This window comes from Alosa sapidissima, chromosome 9, assembly GCF_018492685.1.
Source record: "Alosa sapidissima isolate fAloSap1 chromosome 9, fAloSap1.pri, whole genome shotgun sequence".
NCBI classification, from domain to species: domain Eukaryota; kingdom Metazoa; phylum Chordata; class Actinopteri; order Clupeiformes; family Clupeidae; genus Alosa; species Alosa sapidissima.
In genome coordinates, this window is record NC_055965.1 from 35,417,263 (window position 1) to 35,435,448 (window position 18,186).

Here is an 18,186-nt window from a genome sequence, read left to right on the forward strand (position 1 = left end):
AGACACAGTGAGTAGGCTAATAATTGGATTTAGGTCATTGCTACACTTATGCTAAAATGTATTGTCATAGTCAGTTACCTTGCTAACCCAAAAATAGTGCACATTTTAGTAATATGACAACATTTACTTTTCTCTTATTTACCCCTGTCCGGGTCAGTTTGATTTATTAGCCATTAACGTAAAACTCGGTGGCTGTTCTCTGGTTATTGTGGGCGTTTACCGTCCACCATCTGATGCTCTACACAGTCTCTCAGAGCAATTCACTTCTCTAGTTAATTCTGAAGCTGTCATTTTAGGGGACCTTAACCTAGATTGGATGTCTCCAGCAGCTGATGACTTAAAACATGTGTGTAATGACTTCCGGTGACGACATGCTTTAAGCAGCAACCTAAAAGTTGAGCTCCGTCCAACCAAATACTAAATAACCTAACAAACTTCTTAAAACTCGGCATTTCATCACGAATTGACAATGGCAACATCTTCAAGAAATAGACCTGCAACTAAACAAGATGCGTCGAAAGAGAAGAATGATAATTTGAAATTAAATCAAAATGCGGGTAACGATAGTGCTAGCCCAGAATCCAAAATACTAGCCGAGCTAGAAAAGCTAAGGTCAGAAAACCGGGAAGGACATAATCAGACCAAATTATGCCTTACGAAACTGGAAACATCAATGGAAGAACTGAAAGGTGAAATGACAAAGCTAGAGAAAAGAACCAAGGAGGCGGAAGATCGTATAAGTGCTGCCGAAGACGATGGGAGAAGGTACGAGAGAGCTATACGTTATCTGTTACACCGAGAGATGAACCTAACAGCTAGATGCGAAGATTTGCAGAACAGAACAAGGCGTAACAATCTGAGAATCTATCGGGTGCCTGAGGGTAGCGAGGGGAAAAATGTGAAGACATTTGTCAAGGAGCTGATTCAGTCTGTTCTTAAACCAATGCCTGACGTGAATATGCAAATAGAGAGAGCACACCGCTCTATAGCCTCCAAACCGAAAAACCCCAATGCTACTCCTAGGTCGTTAGTAGTCCGATTTGTAGATTACTCGGTCAAAGACAAGATCCTTCGACAAGCATGGAGTCAAAAACTAATATACAAAGACGAGCAAATATACTTCGACCACGACTACTCTCCGGAATTGCAAAGGAAGAGAACACAAGTGCGAGAGGTCATCAAACAACTAAAGGAGAAGAACATTAAAGCCAAGTGCCTCTATCCAGCGCAACTGAAATTGACCATGGAAACAGGGCAACAGACCTACCCTACGCTCACAGAGGCTCTTCCAGTCTTGGCGGAGTATGACATACATCCAGAAGTAGACGAAAGAGCTAAGATGGAGGGCGAGATGTCCCGCTACAGGTGGAATGTTGTGGGTGAGAGACGTGGGGAAGATGCAGCGGGAGTGTTGCCTTCTGCGGATCTTGCGGCCCTCTTTGACTAAGAGTGAGGTCAACGCCGAGACTTTTCTTTGAATATTTCTGGATATACTTAAGGTTAGGATTATTATTTCTTCCTTCTTTTCTTCAATGGACGGAACTCAGCTGAACTGTGAGTGAATAGCACAATGAGCAGCAACCGCTCCACGAACTGGACGACAGCAGCCAAGACACTTTGTGTTAATCCCACGGAGGAACTGTCACCATCCTCTGCCCAGGCTACATCGGGATATGGTTTGCTTAGTTTAGAGGCCAATGTTCTTTTCTTTCTCAGTAGGCCTACAGCAAACCATTTGGGTATGTGGAAGTGTATTGTTCTTATAGTTAGACGTTTTATTTTATGTTTGATTTGTTACTGTCACCTTGAGATTATTAGTCTAGTTACTGGTGGAGCTTTGTTAACAGGTAGTTTAAATGTTAAGAATGAGTGATATAGGTAGGCTTAAGGATAGGCTCCAAACATGTACATATAACTGGTATGAATAGTCTTAACTGCATTAGCTATAATGTTAAGGGCTTAGGCAATCCAATCAAGAGGAAAAAAATACTTAGCCAACTTAAAAAATTACATTGTTCTATAGCAATGATCCAAGAAACCCATCTGTCCGAAAAAGAGCATTTAAAGCTTAAAAGAGAATGGGTAGATCAGGTGTTCAGCTCCTCTTTTGAAAGGGGGAGAAGACGGGGCGTGGCCATTCTCTTTAATAAATCTGTATACTTCAATCATATAGAAACGGTTAAAGATAAAGATGGCAGATATATCATTGTAAAGGGGGATATTAGTGGCACAAGAGTAACACTGCTCAATCTATATGCCCCAAATGAAGACTGTTCTATCTTTTTTAAAGACATAGCAACTTTATTAGCAGGCACAGTAGAAGGGATTGTGTTAATAGGAGGCGATTTCAACTGTGTCCTGAGACAAAATATGGATAGGCTACCTGCAGAAGTGGGCTCAGTATCTAGAAAAGCTACTACACTACAGGCTATGATGAGCGAACTGGGCTTAGTGGATGTATGGCGGCGCTTCCATCCCAAAGAGAAGGACTTTACTTTTATGTCACAGGTACATGGCAGTTACTTCAGGTTGGACATGTTTCTAATATCTGGACCAGATCTGTATAGGGTCAATGAGTGTAAAATAGAGCCAATCACCATATCAGATCATGCTCCAGTCACTTTAAAAATAAATATAGGGCCAACCAAATCATTTAAGTATTGGAGACTTAATGTTTCATTGTTAAATGACGAATTAATTAAACAAGAAATACACAAGGAATTAACAAATTATTTTGAGATAAATGAAGGTGATACCGTCTCTCCAATAACTCTGTGGGAGGGGGCTAAGGCTGTGATGCGGGGCTGTATTATTGCCATTTCTTCTAGATTGAAAAAGCAAAGGTTAAGTCAACAGGATAGGCTAGAGAAAGAAATTAAGCAATTAGAAACAGAACATCAGCAATCTAAGAAACAAGAAGTATTGCATGCATTGAAAGAGAAAAGGAAAACATTGGATGACCTACTAACTTACAAAACAGAGGGGGCTTTAAGATTTGTAAATAGAAAATATTATGAAATGGGAAACAAAGCAAGTCGCTTGTTGGCTTTCCAATTGCGGAAAGCGCAAAATAGCAGGACAGTTCACAAAATAAAAAGTCCAGACAGTGACGAAATCTTAACACAACCTACTGATGTTACAGAGGCTTTTGCCACATACTATAGAAAGTTATATGAAGAGCAGCTGGACCCACACAAAAAAGACAAGATTGAGTCTTTTTTTAGATCCATCAAACTGGCAAAACTAACATCAGAAGAGGCTGACATGCTGTCATTGCCAATTACAGAAAAAGAAATCAGAGACAATATCTTAAAACTTAAAAATAACAAATCCCCAGGAACAGATGGTTTCCCAGGAGAATACTACAAAACATTTATAGATTATCTGACCCCAATCTTGTGTAAGGTCTATAACCATGCATTAAATAAGGGAGATCCGCCTGGATCCTGGTCAGAAGCGATAATTAGTGTTATCCACAAAGAAAACAAGGACCCAATCCAATGTACCTCCTATCGTCCAATCAGCCTCCTGTGTGTTGATCTTAAAATTCTTACTTCAATTATAGCGAAAAGAGTACAAAAATTCATACACAAACTCGTAAAACCGGATCAGACAGGTTTTATTAATAATCGACAAGGAGTAGACAATGTCAGGAGGGCTTTAAACCTGCAATGTATTGCAGCCAAAAGGAATACCCCTTCAATGCTTCTCAGCTTAGATGCTGAGAAGGCATTTGATAGGGTTGACTGGTCTTTCCTCTATCAGACTCTCAGATATATGGGTTTTAATGACACATTTATTAATTGGATAGGCATATTTTATAAAAACCCTAAATCTAGAGTTAGAGTGAATGGGCACTGCTCCAACTTCTTCCCACTGGGACGTGGCACCCGCCAGGGAGACTCTTTATCTCCTTCTTTATTTGCCTTAAGCATAGAACCATTGGCTGAATTAATAAGGACAAACCCCCTCATACTGGGTATTCCTGATGAGGGAATGATTCAACACAAACTAGCTCTATTTGCTGATGACATATTGCTATTCTTAGAGCGTCCCATGGTTTCTATCCCTGCACTTCTAAATAGCTTAAATAAATACAGTGCAGTGTCAGGATATAAGATAAATACTAACAAATCGGAAGCAATGATGATAAGTGGTGAATGGCCGCAGCAATTAGATGACTTGGTCTCCTTTAAAAAATCCAAACAGGGATTTAGATATTTAGGTGTTATTTTGACACCAAAACCAGCACAGCTTTACTCCTCCAATTACAACAAATTAATCGAAGAGATCAACCAAGATATAAGTAGGTGGGATATGCTACCTCTGTCACTTTTTGGCCGAATAGAGTCAGTGAGGATGAATATCTTACCTAGACTCCTTTTCTTATTTCAATCTCTGTCTATTCATGTGCCACAATCAACCCTTAAGCTTCTCGAAAAACGTATATCAAAATTTATTTGGCAAAATAGGAGACCCAGAATACGTCTAAAAATATTGATGGCAAGTAAAGAAAAAGGAGGCCTGGGTCTACCTAATCTTAAAATGTATTATTTAGCAGCCCAACTTAGAGCAATAGTGGCATGGGTGACCACAGATGAAGAAACAGGATGGCTATCCATTGAACAGAATTCCTTACCAGGGATACCAATATCTACTCTTCCATTTCTTAGTCAGCAGGCTCAGAAAAAAATAAGAATTAATAACATCTGGGTCAAACACACACTTAAAGCCTGGAGCAGTGTCCAGAAGCAATTAAAGGGGTCTATGCCTCTATCAAGAGCAATGCCCATTCTTGGAAACATTGATTTTCTCCCATCTTTGACAGACTTAGCATTCAGAAGATGGGCGGAGAAGGGGTTGGTTATTATAAATCAGTTGTTTGAAAACAACACATTGCGATCATTTTCACAACTTCAAGATAAGTTTGACTTGCCCTCATGTGACTTGTATAGATACCTACAAATACGACATTATATCACAAAGCACACAGATTGGGATAGTCTAAAAAGAGATCCAACTGGGGTTGAATGGTACTTTATACATATATCTCAACAAATGGTATCAACAAAGCATCAAGTATCACATATCTATAGGAGTCTTATGAAAGACACATCAGATAATACTTTCCATATAAAAAGTGAATGGGAAATGGAGTTTAATACAATTATAGATGATGATACATGGGAAGATATATGTCTGGCAAGTCATAAAGGGATTGGAAGTCAAATGTGGAAAGAATTTGACTGGAAGGTGAAAATGAGATTCTTTAGGACCCCTCTTAAGGTATCAATGTTCAAAAACAATGCCCCAAACACTTGCTGGAGAAACTGTGGCATGGTTGGGGACCATACCCACATATTCTGGGACTGCTCCGTGATACAGACATACTGGAAAGACATTAAAAAGGAGTTGGACAAAATATTTAGGATGGATATTCCTCTGGACCCTTTACTTTTCATACTGGAGAAAACACCTGAAAACCTGCTTTCTAAGGACCAAAGCTACATGTTTCACATCTTGTTTATGATTGCAAGAAAAATGATCACTATTAATTGGATGAAGCCTAGCCCTCCTACAATAGCTCAGTGGATACAAAAAATCCAACAGGTCCATACAATGGAAAATATGACTGCTATTTTACAGCTGAAAATACCTTTGTTTGTAAGAAGATGGACCCCTGTTATTCTGGGCCTTGATTTAGAATAATCTAAACATACCGTGTGAATGCAATGGTTTATCTATCCTGCCTCTATGTAATCAGTGTTGAATGAAGCTCAAACACAAGGTGACTCCCCCCCCCCTTTTTTTTTTTTTTTTTTTTTTCTTTTCTCTTTCCTCCTTTTTTTTTTTGGTTGTTTTTAACCCTGAGAGTGTGTTTAATGTGTGTGTGTGTGGGTCTATGTTTGTATTGTAATGCTAAAATTGCTTGTAATGTTCAGTATGGGCAATAAAGTTCAAAAAAAAAAAAACATGTGTGTAATGAGTTAAATCTTACCCAAATAGTCACAGAACCCACACGACCTAATATGAAAATTCCCAGTCGTTCGTCCCTGTTAGATCTCATTCTTACAAATAAGCCTCATAATTATATGCATAGCTGTGTATTCCCAATGGATTTCAGTGATCATTGTCCCGTGGGCTGCATTAGAGATGTCAGAAGACAAAGGTCAGGGCCTTTGTATATAAATAAGAGATCTTTTAAAAGATTTGATGAGCAGGCATTTTTACAAGATCTACATGCCAGTGACCTTACTTCTTTAAATCGTATTCTAGATGCTGAACTTGCATTGGAATACTTCCAAACTATTTTTAACACCTTAGCAGATAAACATGCCCCTTTTAAGAGATTTAGGATAAAAAAAATAGATGTAACCCTTGGTTTAGTCATGATCTAGGTGAGATTATTTCCCAAAGAAACAAAGCTTGGGCATTGGCAAGATCCACTGGTAGTGATGGAGATTGGCAAACATTCAGACATCTTAGAAATACATGTACTTACCTTGTGAAAAGGGGTAAATGTACCTATTATTTGAACAATCTGTCTGACTGTGGTAGCAATCCAGCGAAATTCTGGAAAGTGATTAAGTCACTTAAAGGTGTTTCTTCTACCACTCTTCCTCAACAAATTATGTTGGATTCTAAAGTGGTAAATGAGAAAATGGAGATTTGTAATGCTTTTAATGATCACTTTATCAAATGTGGTACTCTATTTGATCAATTGAATAATGTGGATATGGCACCAGAGACACAAGTCCATTTCAGTGTCATTAGGCCTGAAGAAGAGAGGTTTTTACTTTCAAATAGGCCTAATGACCCTTCCTTCTCATTTAGACCAGTAAACCAATCTGAGGTTCTCTATGGACTGTGTAATTCCAAGTGTATGAAAAGCTCTCTGGGTGCAGATCAGTTAGACCCACATCTCTTAAAGATTGCAGCCCCTGTCATTGCTGAACCTTTAACTCACATTTTTCATTCTGCTCTGGTTCTATTCCAGAAGTCTGGAAATCAGCCCTAGTGACCCCTCTACATAAAGGAGGAGACCCAAGTGATTTGAATAACTATAGGCCAATCTCCAAGCTTCCATGTTTAGCTAAGATGTTAGAATCCTTTGTAAATGAACAGTTTCGTTCCTTTTTGTCATCATATTCTATGTTAAGTCCTTATCAATCTGGATTCAGAGCTGGCCACAGCACAATTACAGCAGCAACTGCTGTAGTAAATGATATAGCTACTGTTGTTGACAGTAAGAAACAGTGTGCAGCTTTGTTTATTGACTTGTCAAAGGCTTTTGACACTGTAAATCACAGGTTACTTCTTGAAAAACTAACCTCTTTTGGTCTAGATGAAGTTTCCTTTAAATGGTTTAAAAACTACCTCTCAAATAGAACACAGTGGGTAGATGTGACAGGATCAACCTCAGAGCCATTGAGACTAAATAATGGTGTTCCACAGGGCTCAATTTTGGGACCATTGTTGTTTACATTGTATATCAATGACATCTGTGCTTCAATAGAAAATTGTAAAGTGCATTTCTATGCAGATGACACAATCCTTTATGCCTATGCACCATCTGAAGAGCAAGCTGTGTCATATCTTCAATGTGCATTTGATTGTGTGCAGAAATCCTTGAAAGATCTTAAACTGGTTCTAAATGAAGCAAAAACAAAATATATGATCTTTACTAGACAGAGAAAGTGTGACCTTAATGCCTATAACATTTGTTCCCTAAATGGGGCACAAATTGAGCAAGTTTCTAAATACAAATATCTGGGCATTTGGCTAGATAACAAACTAACATTTAGAACACATGTGCTTGATCTCACAAAAAAGGTAAAAATTAAATTAGGTGCACTTTACAGGATTAGGTCTTGCTTCTCTTTAGAAAGCAGAATGACCATTATTCAAGCAACTATAATGTCAGTCCTAGACTATGGTGACATTGTGTATATGCATGCAGCCCCTTCCACTCTGAAATCACTTGATGCAGTTTATCACAGTTCACTACGTTTTATAAGTGGAGATGGGTTTAAAACTCATCACTGTAAATTATACCAAAATGTAGGATGGTCTTCCCTCTATGATAGGAGGGAAAGACACTGCCTCCTTTTTGTTTATAAGGCATTACTGGGAAAGTTACCTTTATACCTAACTTCTCTTCTGAACATCAATCTGCCACAATACACGCTCACAGGGTTTTATATCTCTTCAAACTCCTCAAATTAAATCTGAATTTGGTAAATTAGCTTTTACATTTTTTGCATCAAATAAATGGAACAAATTGCAAGAGTTATTGAAATTAGATTGGTCTAGTGACACAAACCTATTCAAGGGTATGATTGATGATATGGCTGTTGCACAATGTTCTTGCTTTGACTGATATTTTAGACCTTTTATATCATTATTATAACTTATACATTCCCCTTCTTTTCTTTCTATTTATTATTATTATTTTTATTTGATTTTTGTTATTATTATTATTATTATTATTATTACTACTTGCCTTTTGTATCTTTTATTGTTCTTGTTTTGTTGTTTTGATTATTGTTGTTGTTTTGTAACTCAGGGCATTGCTGTAAAAGAGCTTGATGTTCAGTCAATTTCTCCCTGAATAAAAAACGGTTGATGATACCACAAAGCTTGATATAATGCAGCCTAAACCATGCAGACAGTAAATCAATTTTAATTTGTAGCTTATCCATGGAACCAATCAGAAACAAATACATAGTTCCATAGAACCCCATTGTAGCTTATTCCAAGTAGGCAGTCGCTGGAGGTGGCAACCGAACGTCATGTTTTAAAAAATGTTGGCGGCCAAATTCAATGCTAATTGGCTGAAGCTAATCCTCCAAATCCTGACCCCCTGCTTGAAACAGTGTGTAGATGCAGGGAAAGTGTTCTGGCCTTGCCAGTTTTCTTTCTATCAGAGACTTTTATTTTGACACGGTTTACGCTGAAGCAGCAGGGAGCTCGCTACTTGGGAAGTAAATTAGAAACATATTAAAGCAGCCAGTGTTGCCAGGCTTCTTTTGACTTTGTCGGGCGGGAGAAAATAAGCTTTAGGCAGGCAAATCAAATTTTAACTTAAATGCTTCTCTATGCCAAAATCGTTGTTGGGGCTGTTTGCTGAAGAGGGCGGGATTTTGAACGTGATTGGGCGGAAATCACTCAACCCAATCTGGCAACACTGAAAGCAGCAGGGAAGTGTGTGTGTGTGTGTGTGTGTGTGTGTGTGTGCGTGTCTGTATGTGTGTGTGTGTGTGTGTGTGTGTGTGTGTGTGTGTGTAGTGTGTGTGTGAGTTCCTCCTCCTTTTTAGCACTTTGAAGGAATTCCCTGTAAGTAAAGTACTTAAATATAAGTTTAAGATGATATAAGTTACGATGTCTGTATGTGTGTGTGTGTAGTGTATGTGTATGTGTGTGTGTGTGTGTGTCTGTATGTGTGTGTGTGTGTGTGTGTGTAGTGTGTGTGTGTGTGTGTGAGTTCCTCCTCCTTTTTAGCACTTTGAAGGAATTCCCTGTAAGTAAAGTACTTAAATATAAGTTTAAGATGATATAAGTTACGATGTTTTTATCTGTAATGAATGCGATTACATTACAGTGATTTCTATGTTAGTCTGTTATGAGTTTAACTTGCTAAATGACTTGGATTTCCTGCGCTAGTTTCTAGCAGCCTTTGTGTTATTTTCTAATTAACCTTAGTGCCAATTAGCCTATATTGTATTATTTCACACTGGTTTCATTTTGTGTATCTCATATCACCATGTATTTACTGGTGTATCTCATGTCTCATGTATCTCATGTATTTACTGGTGTATCTCATGTATTTACAGGTTTATCTCATGTCTCATGTATTTACTGGTGTATCTCATGTATCATGCATCTCATGTATTTACTGGTGTATCTCATGTATCTCATGTATTTACTGGTGTATCTCATGTCTCATGTATCTCATGTATTTACTGGTGTATCTCATGTATTTACTGGTTTATCTCATGTCTCATGTATTTACTGGTGTATCTCATGTATCTCATGTATTTACTGTTGTATCTCATGTATTTACTGGTTTCTCTCATGTCTCATGTATTTACTGGTGTATCTCATGTCTCATGTATCTCATGTATTTACTGGTGTATGTGTCTGTATTTCAGTTTTACACTATTCATCACCTAAACGGTCAACTTCACCCTTGGTGGCCGGGACTTACTGTGTGGAGGTTGCTGGCTAGATAATAAGAAAGAGTGTGAAGAGTGTGTGAGTGTGAAGAGTGTGTGTGTGTGTGTGTGTGTGTACACATCTCACCTTGATCTCTCCCTGTGGCCACTTATCCTGAACCGTCCTTTTGGGGGGGGGGGGGGGGGGGGGGGGGGGAGAATTTGTTTAATAAAAAAAAAATTGAGAGAGATTGAAATAGAGTGCTCTATAATGAAAACAGAGTGAGTGTGCGTCACACGTGTGTGTGTGTGTGTGTGTGTGTGTATGTATACCTATTACTTTGCTGGCTTTGCAGATGTTGATGCAGGTCCCTTAGCTCATTCTTCAGGAAAGCCACAGTCTGTATCGAAACACACACACACACACACACACACACAAACACACAGTATGGCGAATAAATAAAAAAAAAAAAATAATAAACAGCAAATCAGTGGACCTCTCCCAGCTCTACTCAGTAACTCCACAAACCCAGTTCTACTCAGTAACTCTACTTAAACCAAACCCAGCTCTACTCAGTAACTCCACAAACCCAGTTCTACTCAGTAACTCTACTTCAACCAAACCCAGTTCTACTGAGTAACTCTACTTCAATGAAAACCAGTTCTATACGTCTATGCTGCAACCTAATGTGTAACTGTTATGATAGCAGGTGAATGTGTGTCTTCAGGACTTAAAATTCATTTTTCAAAATGGGGGGGCAATTCCCCTCTTACAGTAGGTTATTCATGTAGGGGGGATTTACACAATTTGGGGGGGAGGGGGAGGGGGGGGTCGATTCTGATACCAAGTCAAGAATTGCGACTTCGATACTTCGATACTTTTTTTAAAAAAGTGTTTGATTTTGGTGCCCCACCCTGACGTCATCAGTAATATATACTGTAGTGGGATCATTCACAACTGACTCTCACCACACACACACAAACACACACTGAAAATTATGGCTTAATGTGATATGTTTCTATTTCATATATTTTTAAATTCATATAGAGTGTATTTAGTTAGTAATGTATTTTTTAATGTATAGCATTTTACTAGTAATTACTAGTAGCTAAACATATTTAGTCATTTGAATGCTTCATTTTGACGTTTAACCTAGAACACTTAGGCATATCTTTAATGTGGTGTGTAGGTCTAATTGAGTGCACATTGGTGATGAGTAGGTGTAATTGAGTGCCTGTCACTTTAAGAAAATACGTGAGAGTAATTAGCCTCCCTTTAGCCTGACGGTTTTAGGCTAGTCGCTAGTGAATAAAAGTTGTGCATATTGCATAAGTATATGTGGATGCAAATCATTATGTTTTCTATGTCATTAGATACAATAAATGTTCAAAAAACTAAACAAGTCGAAGACAATCTTTCTGGGATCAAGTGTTGACGTGACCTGAACTAGCAGGATAGTTACCAAGGAGCTCTTTCCAGATGTAAAAGTTTGCCATGGTTGCGTAGCCTATTTGTGTAAGCGCAAAGTGGTTCTCTCTCTCTCTCTCGCGCTCTCGCTCTCTCTCTCCGTGTGTGTGTGTGTGTCTGCGTCTGCATGAGGCTATGTTCAATTCAACTTGGTAGTTGATCCGTCCGGTCAATATCACCGCATTCACGCCACTTCATAATTATATGAACGTCATCAGACAGGCTGTAAAAGTGTATACGGGAATTTCTCGCATTATGATGGCTAGAGTTGCGGGACTTGAACAAATTAAGCGCAATACCCGCAGTGAAATTCAAGCCCTGGTCTTGATTGCATTGAAGTCTCTATAGCTGTGCCACACACACACACACACACACCTGGTTGGTCTGTGTCAGTGAGTTGTGTTTCTCCTCCAGGTGTTTCTGCAGTTCATCGATCTTCAGCTTCAACTGCATATTTGACTCCACCTGCTCTGTCAGGCTCTGCCCAGTCTCTGCCTCCTTCTCTTCCAAACGACGAATCAACATGCAGAGCTCCTGGTTCTTAACCACTTCATGCTGATAAAGGCAGAAACTCATCAAACAGGGAAAACACACACACACAGTCCAAAGACTGAAACACACATTCTTCATGAATAGCATTTCATGCATAGAGGAGCTCTCATGATTGCAAACCATAGTGATTCTGTAAGACTTGCTCAGACAGGTGCAGCCTAGGTGTCAACGCTCACGTGTGTGTGTGTGTGTGTGTGTGCGGCTAAACTATCCTGTGAGAATAGAAACAGAAATACTGCAGAGATGGTAACATACAGAACACAAGGTTCACATTCTATGTGTGTGTGTGTGTGCGCGCGCGCGCATGCATCTTACTTGTAATGCTAGTGTGATGCATTGGGTGGCCTTCTCCAAGTCGATGCAGGCTTGCTTGTGACTCATGTCCATATGCTGACCAATCTCATTCATCTACAAACACACACACAAAGGGCAGATCTATTATACAACATTGCTCCAAACCAAAATCACTACGATATTGTCTATGCAAAGGGTAATTATATACAAGCTATTTTTCTGGAAGCTTTTCTGGAAGATTCGTTTTACTCTTTGTGTATACGTCCTTAGAAATAGTGTTTTAAGTAAAATGGTTGATGTGATGTCTCAGTGAAAATCAAGCAGTGTTAGTTACAAATGTATAGGGGTTCACAGTTCCCAGGCTGGTAGCTGGTTAACTAATTGAGATTTTGGCAAGCGGTCTTGACCAGGCTGGACTGGAATTCAACGTGACCCGAAAATCGAAGACTAAACGATGACTACAGAATATTTTGTCGGCTAGCGTGACACCGGTGACGAAAACCTGAAGGGTCACAACTCTTGCTCGCAGTAGCTTCTACTGACTTGTGACTGCACGTACTGGGGAATTAGAGCGTCTGCCTCAGACAAATATTGGCTGTTCACTGATGTCGGCTGGGTGTCATTTCATTCAACGCATAGATAGTGTATTTCCTTCAAACAATAAATCCAAACAGGAGCGCTGCGCTACCCCCACCTTCGTGCCAACTCGTCGTAGCCTCCCGGAATCGGTGTGATTGGACGGGGACAAATGCTGCCAGCGCGAGGTCGAACTCTGCTGCATGTCGGAAAAATATCTCTTAAATATTGACTTAAAACATATCTCCCGATGACAGAATTGAAAAATATGGCTTCAGACATAGATGAACACACCTTTTCCTTACGAAATATCTAAGCATGAGCCGTTCACATCAACCAGGCTGCTCTTTTAAAACTGGCTGTGGGGTTTGTTTTGCTTTTCTTCTTCTACAGCTTTACAATGTTTAGTGGAGCATAGAAGTTTACCGCCCTCTACCGTGCAGGATGAGAAGTTGCATATACCGTATATTTTTGTGAGTACAGCCAGAGAATGTCTAATAAGGGGAGAACTTAAGGTTACTCACGTAACCCCGGTTCTCTGATAGCATGAGTGAGGTATCTCACTATGGGGACACGCCCCCTCGCGAGTTCCCCAGAAGCCATTATTTCATTACGCCAGCCACCATTGGCTGGACGACTGACGTATGCGACGTGGAGGAGGTACTTCCTCCTCCCTTATATTCTACGGCGCAACGTCATTGCTTCAGTCTAGCTAACCAACCTCTTCTCGCCACCAGCAAGGAGGGTGGTCTGGTGAGATACCTCACTCATGCTATCAGAGAACCGGGGTTACGTGAGTAACCTTAAGTTCCCTTTCAAGCATTCATTCGGTATCTCACTATGGGATATTGTGACTCCCGGATTGCCAGACAAGCTTGCGATCCCCAACAACATCAGTGCGCCCCCGGCGTCCCAGTGCCTAACACTGAATGTGCCAAAGTCGGGGCAGTGACATCAAGTCTGTAAAACCTGACAAACGTTGTCGGGTTTGCCCAACACGCTGCCAAGCATACATCCTCTATGGGGAAGCCCTGAAATAAAGCCCATGATGTCGACATTCATCGAGTGGAATGGGCTCGTAAATCGACTGGGGGTTGTAACCCCTTAGTCGTATAGGCCAGGGCAATAGCCGCCACAATCCATTGTGATAGACGCTGCTTAGTGAGCGGTCTACCCAGATGTGACTTTGCACTAGACACAAACAGCTGTTCCGTTTTCCTTAACTCCGCTGTTTTGTCCACGTACGCACGCAACGCCCTGACCGGACAGAGCGCATTCAGCCACTCCTGCTCCGGGGAGGCGAAAGGCGGTGGGTTAAACGCAAATAGTTCAATCGGCCGACACGACAGTGACGGGTTGAAAACCTTTGGAATGAACGCTGGGTTGGGTTTTAATACAACCCTCGAGTCACCCGGGAAAAATTGCATACAGGCTGTATTCACAGATAGGGCATGAATATCGCTTACGCGTTTAGCTGTAGCCAAAGCCACCAACAAAGCCGTCTTGAGTGAGAGCACTTTAAGATCCAACTGTTGTAATGGCTCGAAGGGAGGGCGAGACAGAACATCCTGAACCTGTACTTTCTTAGGTATCTGTTCAGTGCACGCAGGTCCAATATCGGGCGCAAGCCCCCCCCCCCTTTCTTTGGGACCAGAAAATACCTCGAGTAAAAACCGTGACGGCTTTGCTCGAAGGGGACTACCCTGATCGTGAGAGCACTTTAAGATCCAACTGTTGTAATGGCTCGAAGGGAGGGCGAGAACATCCAAAACCATCGGCAGATCCCATGAAGGGGCCAGTGGTTTAGAAACCGGGCGGAGGCGTCGAGCCCCTTTCATAAATTGACGTATGAGAGGGTCCACTGTTTTGTCCCCAAAGCCTACATGGCAGCCAGGTAAACTTTGACAGTGGAGAAGGACTTGTTTTTATCCAGTAAGTCTTGCAGAAACGTAAGGATAACGTCCACAGAGCACTGGAAGGCTATCGTCCCTGTTTTAATACACCAGTCATTAAATACACGCCATTTGCTATCATCGCTCTGAATGGTCGCTATGACATTACAGGGCAGTCCTGCAGCTGTCAGATTCAGCCTTTCACGGGCCAGACCCAGAAATATTTCCCCGTTCGCTTGGGACAGCAGGTCCCTGCGGGGGGGCAGCGGCCACGGTGGGGAGTGGAGTAACGGGATTATTTCTGCTAGCCAGGGTTTCCCTGGCCAGCGCGGGGCTACGAGAATGAGTGAGAGGCTCTGTTCCCACACCCTGGCGAGCGTTGGAGTGATCAGTTCCAACGGAGGGAAGGCATAGAGCAGGACGTGTGGCCACTGGTGTGCCTGCCCTCGTGAGTAGCTCCCCAGCCGCTCAGCGAGGCATCCATCGTCACTACTTTCCTGTGTAGGACAGCACCCATCGTAGTTCCCTCTGTGAGGAAGAGTGGGCGTTTCCAGGGCCTTAGCGCAGCGCAGCAGGCTGCTGAGATTGCGACAGGGCGATGGCAGTGACGCGAGGGATTCAATCCCAGCGACGCCACCCATCGCTGAACAGCCCTCATGTATAAACGGCCGAGGGGAACGAACACCAAGGCTGACGCCATGAGGCCCCTCCGACTGACAAAGTTTAGTTGAGCATAAAAGTTTACCGTCCTCTACCGTCCAGGATGAGAAGTTATTTATTTTGTCCTCTTGGTCCTTGCAGCCATAGATCTATATAGAATGGCTAGATGTCTTATGGCGGAGTCTCCAACGGCATCACCGGCGGCCATCTTGTCACAGACAAGCTATCTGGTGGGCTCTGTCAAAGATGATTGATTACGAAGATACTTCCTGAGAGGCCATTTCCTGTCCCCGAAAATCTATGCAAATAGGGCAGCAGTAGTACACGCCCCGCACAAGGGGCACTATCCCACATTTTTGCAGTGATCGGGCTCCCTTTTTAACATTGAGGTCTATGGCAGAATCCAAGAATTTCCCAGAATTTGTCAAAGCCTTATTTTTCTGACCAATGGATGCACATTTCGGACACGGTATCATGATCTCCAAACCCTCCTCCCCATTTCAGGAGAATGTTGTGACAGTATGACCCTCCAGTCGGGAGAAAATCAACATTAATGAAGGTGTACACCAAGTTTGTTTTGTAATCGGCTTCTGTCTGGCGTGGAACCGAGGCGTTCAAACGTCAGTCATACGTCAGTGACACGCCCCTGTGCAGGCGGGGACTGAACCAGAGCCCGTCTCTGACTGAACTCCACTTTGCCCTCATAGACATGAACTAGGACGACCCATCTTGCTACGCATTCATTATCTTTGGCTCTGTGGTACATGATGGCTCTTCTACAGAACAATGCCCCCAGGCTATAACAGTGCACCATTGAAACACAATGTTATGAGTTATGATGTGTTGCCAGAACACCAACCGTATGGACCCCAGAGCGATAGCACAAAATCAATACGCCTTACAAGGCGAAAACGCAGAAAGGCTAGATTCAGCGCTAGCTATCAAGGTAATCTCTTTGATCTAGAAAATATGATTAGACAAATTAGGAAAGAAACTGACCAGGAATTGAATCGTAATGTTAAACCAATGACCTTGCAACCTACTCTTAAATTAAGTTCACCTGAAAGCGTGGAAGTGAATGAATGTGTTGAAGCAGATGTTGAACAATGTGCAGGATTACTAAACCAGATCACCTTGACCTCAGAAATAGTTGATGATTATTGAATGTGAATAAAAGAATGGAAAATGAACCATAACTGCAAACAATGACCTCATAATAAATAATAAAGTGCGATGAATGAAATGTATCATTACAAGTATTTTAGTAGCCTGACCTTGTAAAGTCTAGGGAATTATGCATGGAAAGAATTGTATGTCTCAAACTGTGAAATGGGTAAAGTGCCTTAAACTGTTTAAATGAATGTATTCAGAATGCATTGTGTGAAGAGTTAATGCCATAAGTGTTTGTAACCTGTAAGAATGTAACCGATCTCTCTTGATGACTGTAAAAGTGTATGTTGCTAAATGTAATGTGTCACATGGTTATAATTTCCATTGAATGTAAACTGTTTGTGTAACCTCTGGAAACTATCTGTAAACCTGAATGTAATGTATCATCTCCGAAATGTAACCCGGAGAAGTATGTTAATGCGTGTCATCTTAAATTGTGGGTTGAGATCAGTAACTTCTAGAATGTATTAGCTATCGTGAGAATTTTCCCAGCTATTGTGAGAATTTTCCCAGCTATCGTGAGAATTTTCCCAGCTACCGTGAGAATTTTCCCAGCCATCGTGGGAACTTCTAGAAGGTTCTAAACTGTCATGAGAAAATAGGATTGATTTGTCTCAGGAATGTGTGGGGGAGGTTAAGTCCACCTAGTATAAATAGGGGTCGAACTAAACGATCGGGGCTGCTTCTTCTTTTTTTCTTCTACTGCTACCTACGTGCTTTTTGCTGTTACGCTTGATTGTTAGGATGCGTTGTCCGTACTTCGTTGAGAAGCCAAGTGTTGGAACTTTGTGCCAGGCTGAAGCCGCGGACCGTAACTCCGCACCACCTGTTGCCGGGATCCGACAGTGAGAGACTGCAGAACGATAATCAGCGGATTTTTTTCCCTTTTTGAGGACTTACTCTTTTTTTCCTTATATACCCCTTTTCTCCGTTGGTGGATTTACTATTGTATTTTCTTCTCCATCTGTGGATTACTATTTTTATTGTACTCTCTTTTGTGGATTACTCTTTTTTATATTTTCTATAACATTGTAACCTGCAAGTGGATATTACGCCGCATTTTGTAACATCACCAAAGTGCTGAAAAGTAAAGAACTCATTTAACCTTGGCATCCAATTCTTCAAGCAGTATTTTTTCTTTTCTTGGTTTTTCTACGAATTCCAGCAGGAGGGTAAGATAACTGGTTCCTTCTGTGGTTATTCATCTGCTCTGTCTAAGACTTGGGTTAGTTGGACTTGAGTACTGCTGGACGGTAACAAAATCTCCATCCTTATAAAACCTGAGCAAGAAGTAGCCTATAACCTGTGTCTCTAGATAACTTCTAGGGTCAAACATCTTCGCACGTTAGCCAACTGTTCGAGACCTAGGCGTAGTCGCTCCTTATTTCATAAACATCTCAATAAATCCACCACGGAAGCC

The 18,186-nt window shown here is 41.2% G+C and overlaps 2 protein-coding genes across 20 annotated transcripts in view; both read right to left on the reverse strand.

Annotated features, from left to right (window-relative positions):
* Nucleotides 1–18,186, reverse strand: part of LOC121718788 (NACHT, LRR and PYD domains-containing protein 3-like) — a 1,510,793-nt gene that overhangs the window by 1,152,651 nt on the left and 339,956 nt on the right. The window lies entirely within an intron of this gene.
* The window catches only part of LOC121718821 (oocyte zinc finger protein XlCOF22-like), a 201,861-nt gene that overhangs the window by 78,330 nt on the left and 105,345 nt on the right, over nucleotides 1–18,186 (reverse strand). Inside the window, exon 4 of one of the 10 annotated variants that reach the window (XM_042104110.1) lies at nucleotides 10,488–10,555. The exons of the other annotated variants lie outside the window; for them this stretch is intronic. Coding sequence (XP_041960044.1) covers nucleotides 10,488–10,555 — 68 coding nt within the window. The remainder of the gene's footprint in view (nucleotides 1–10,487; nucleotides 10,556–18,186) is intronic. 10 annotated transcript variants of the gene reach the window in all.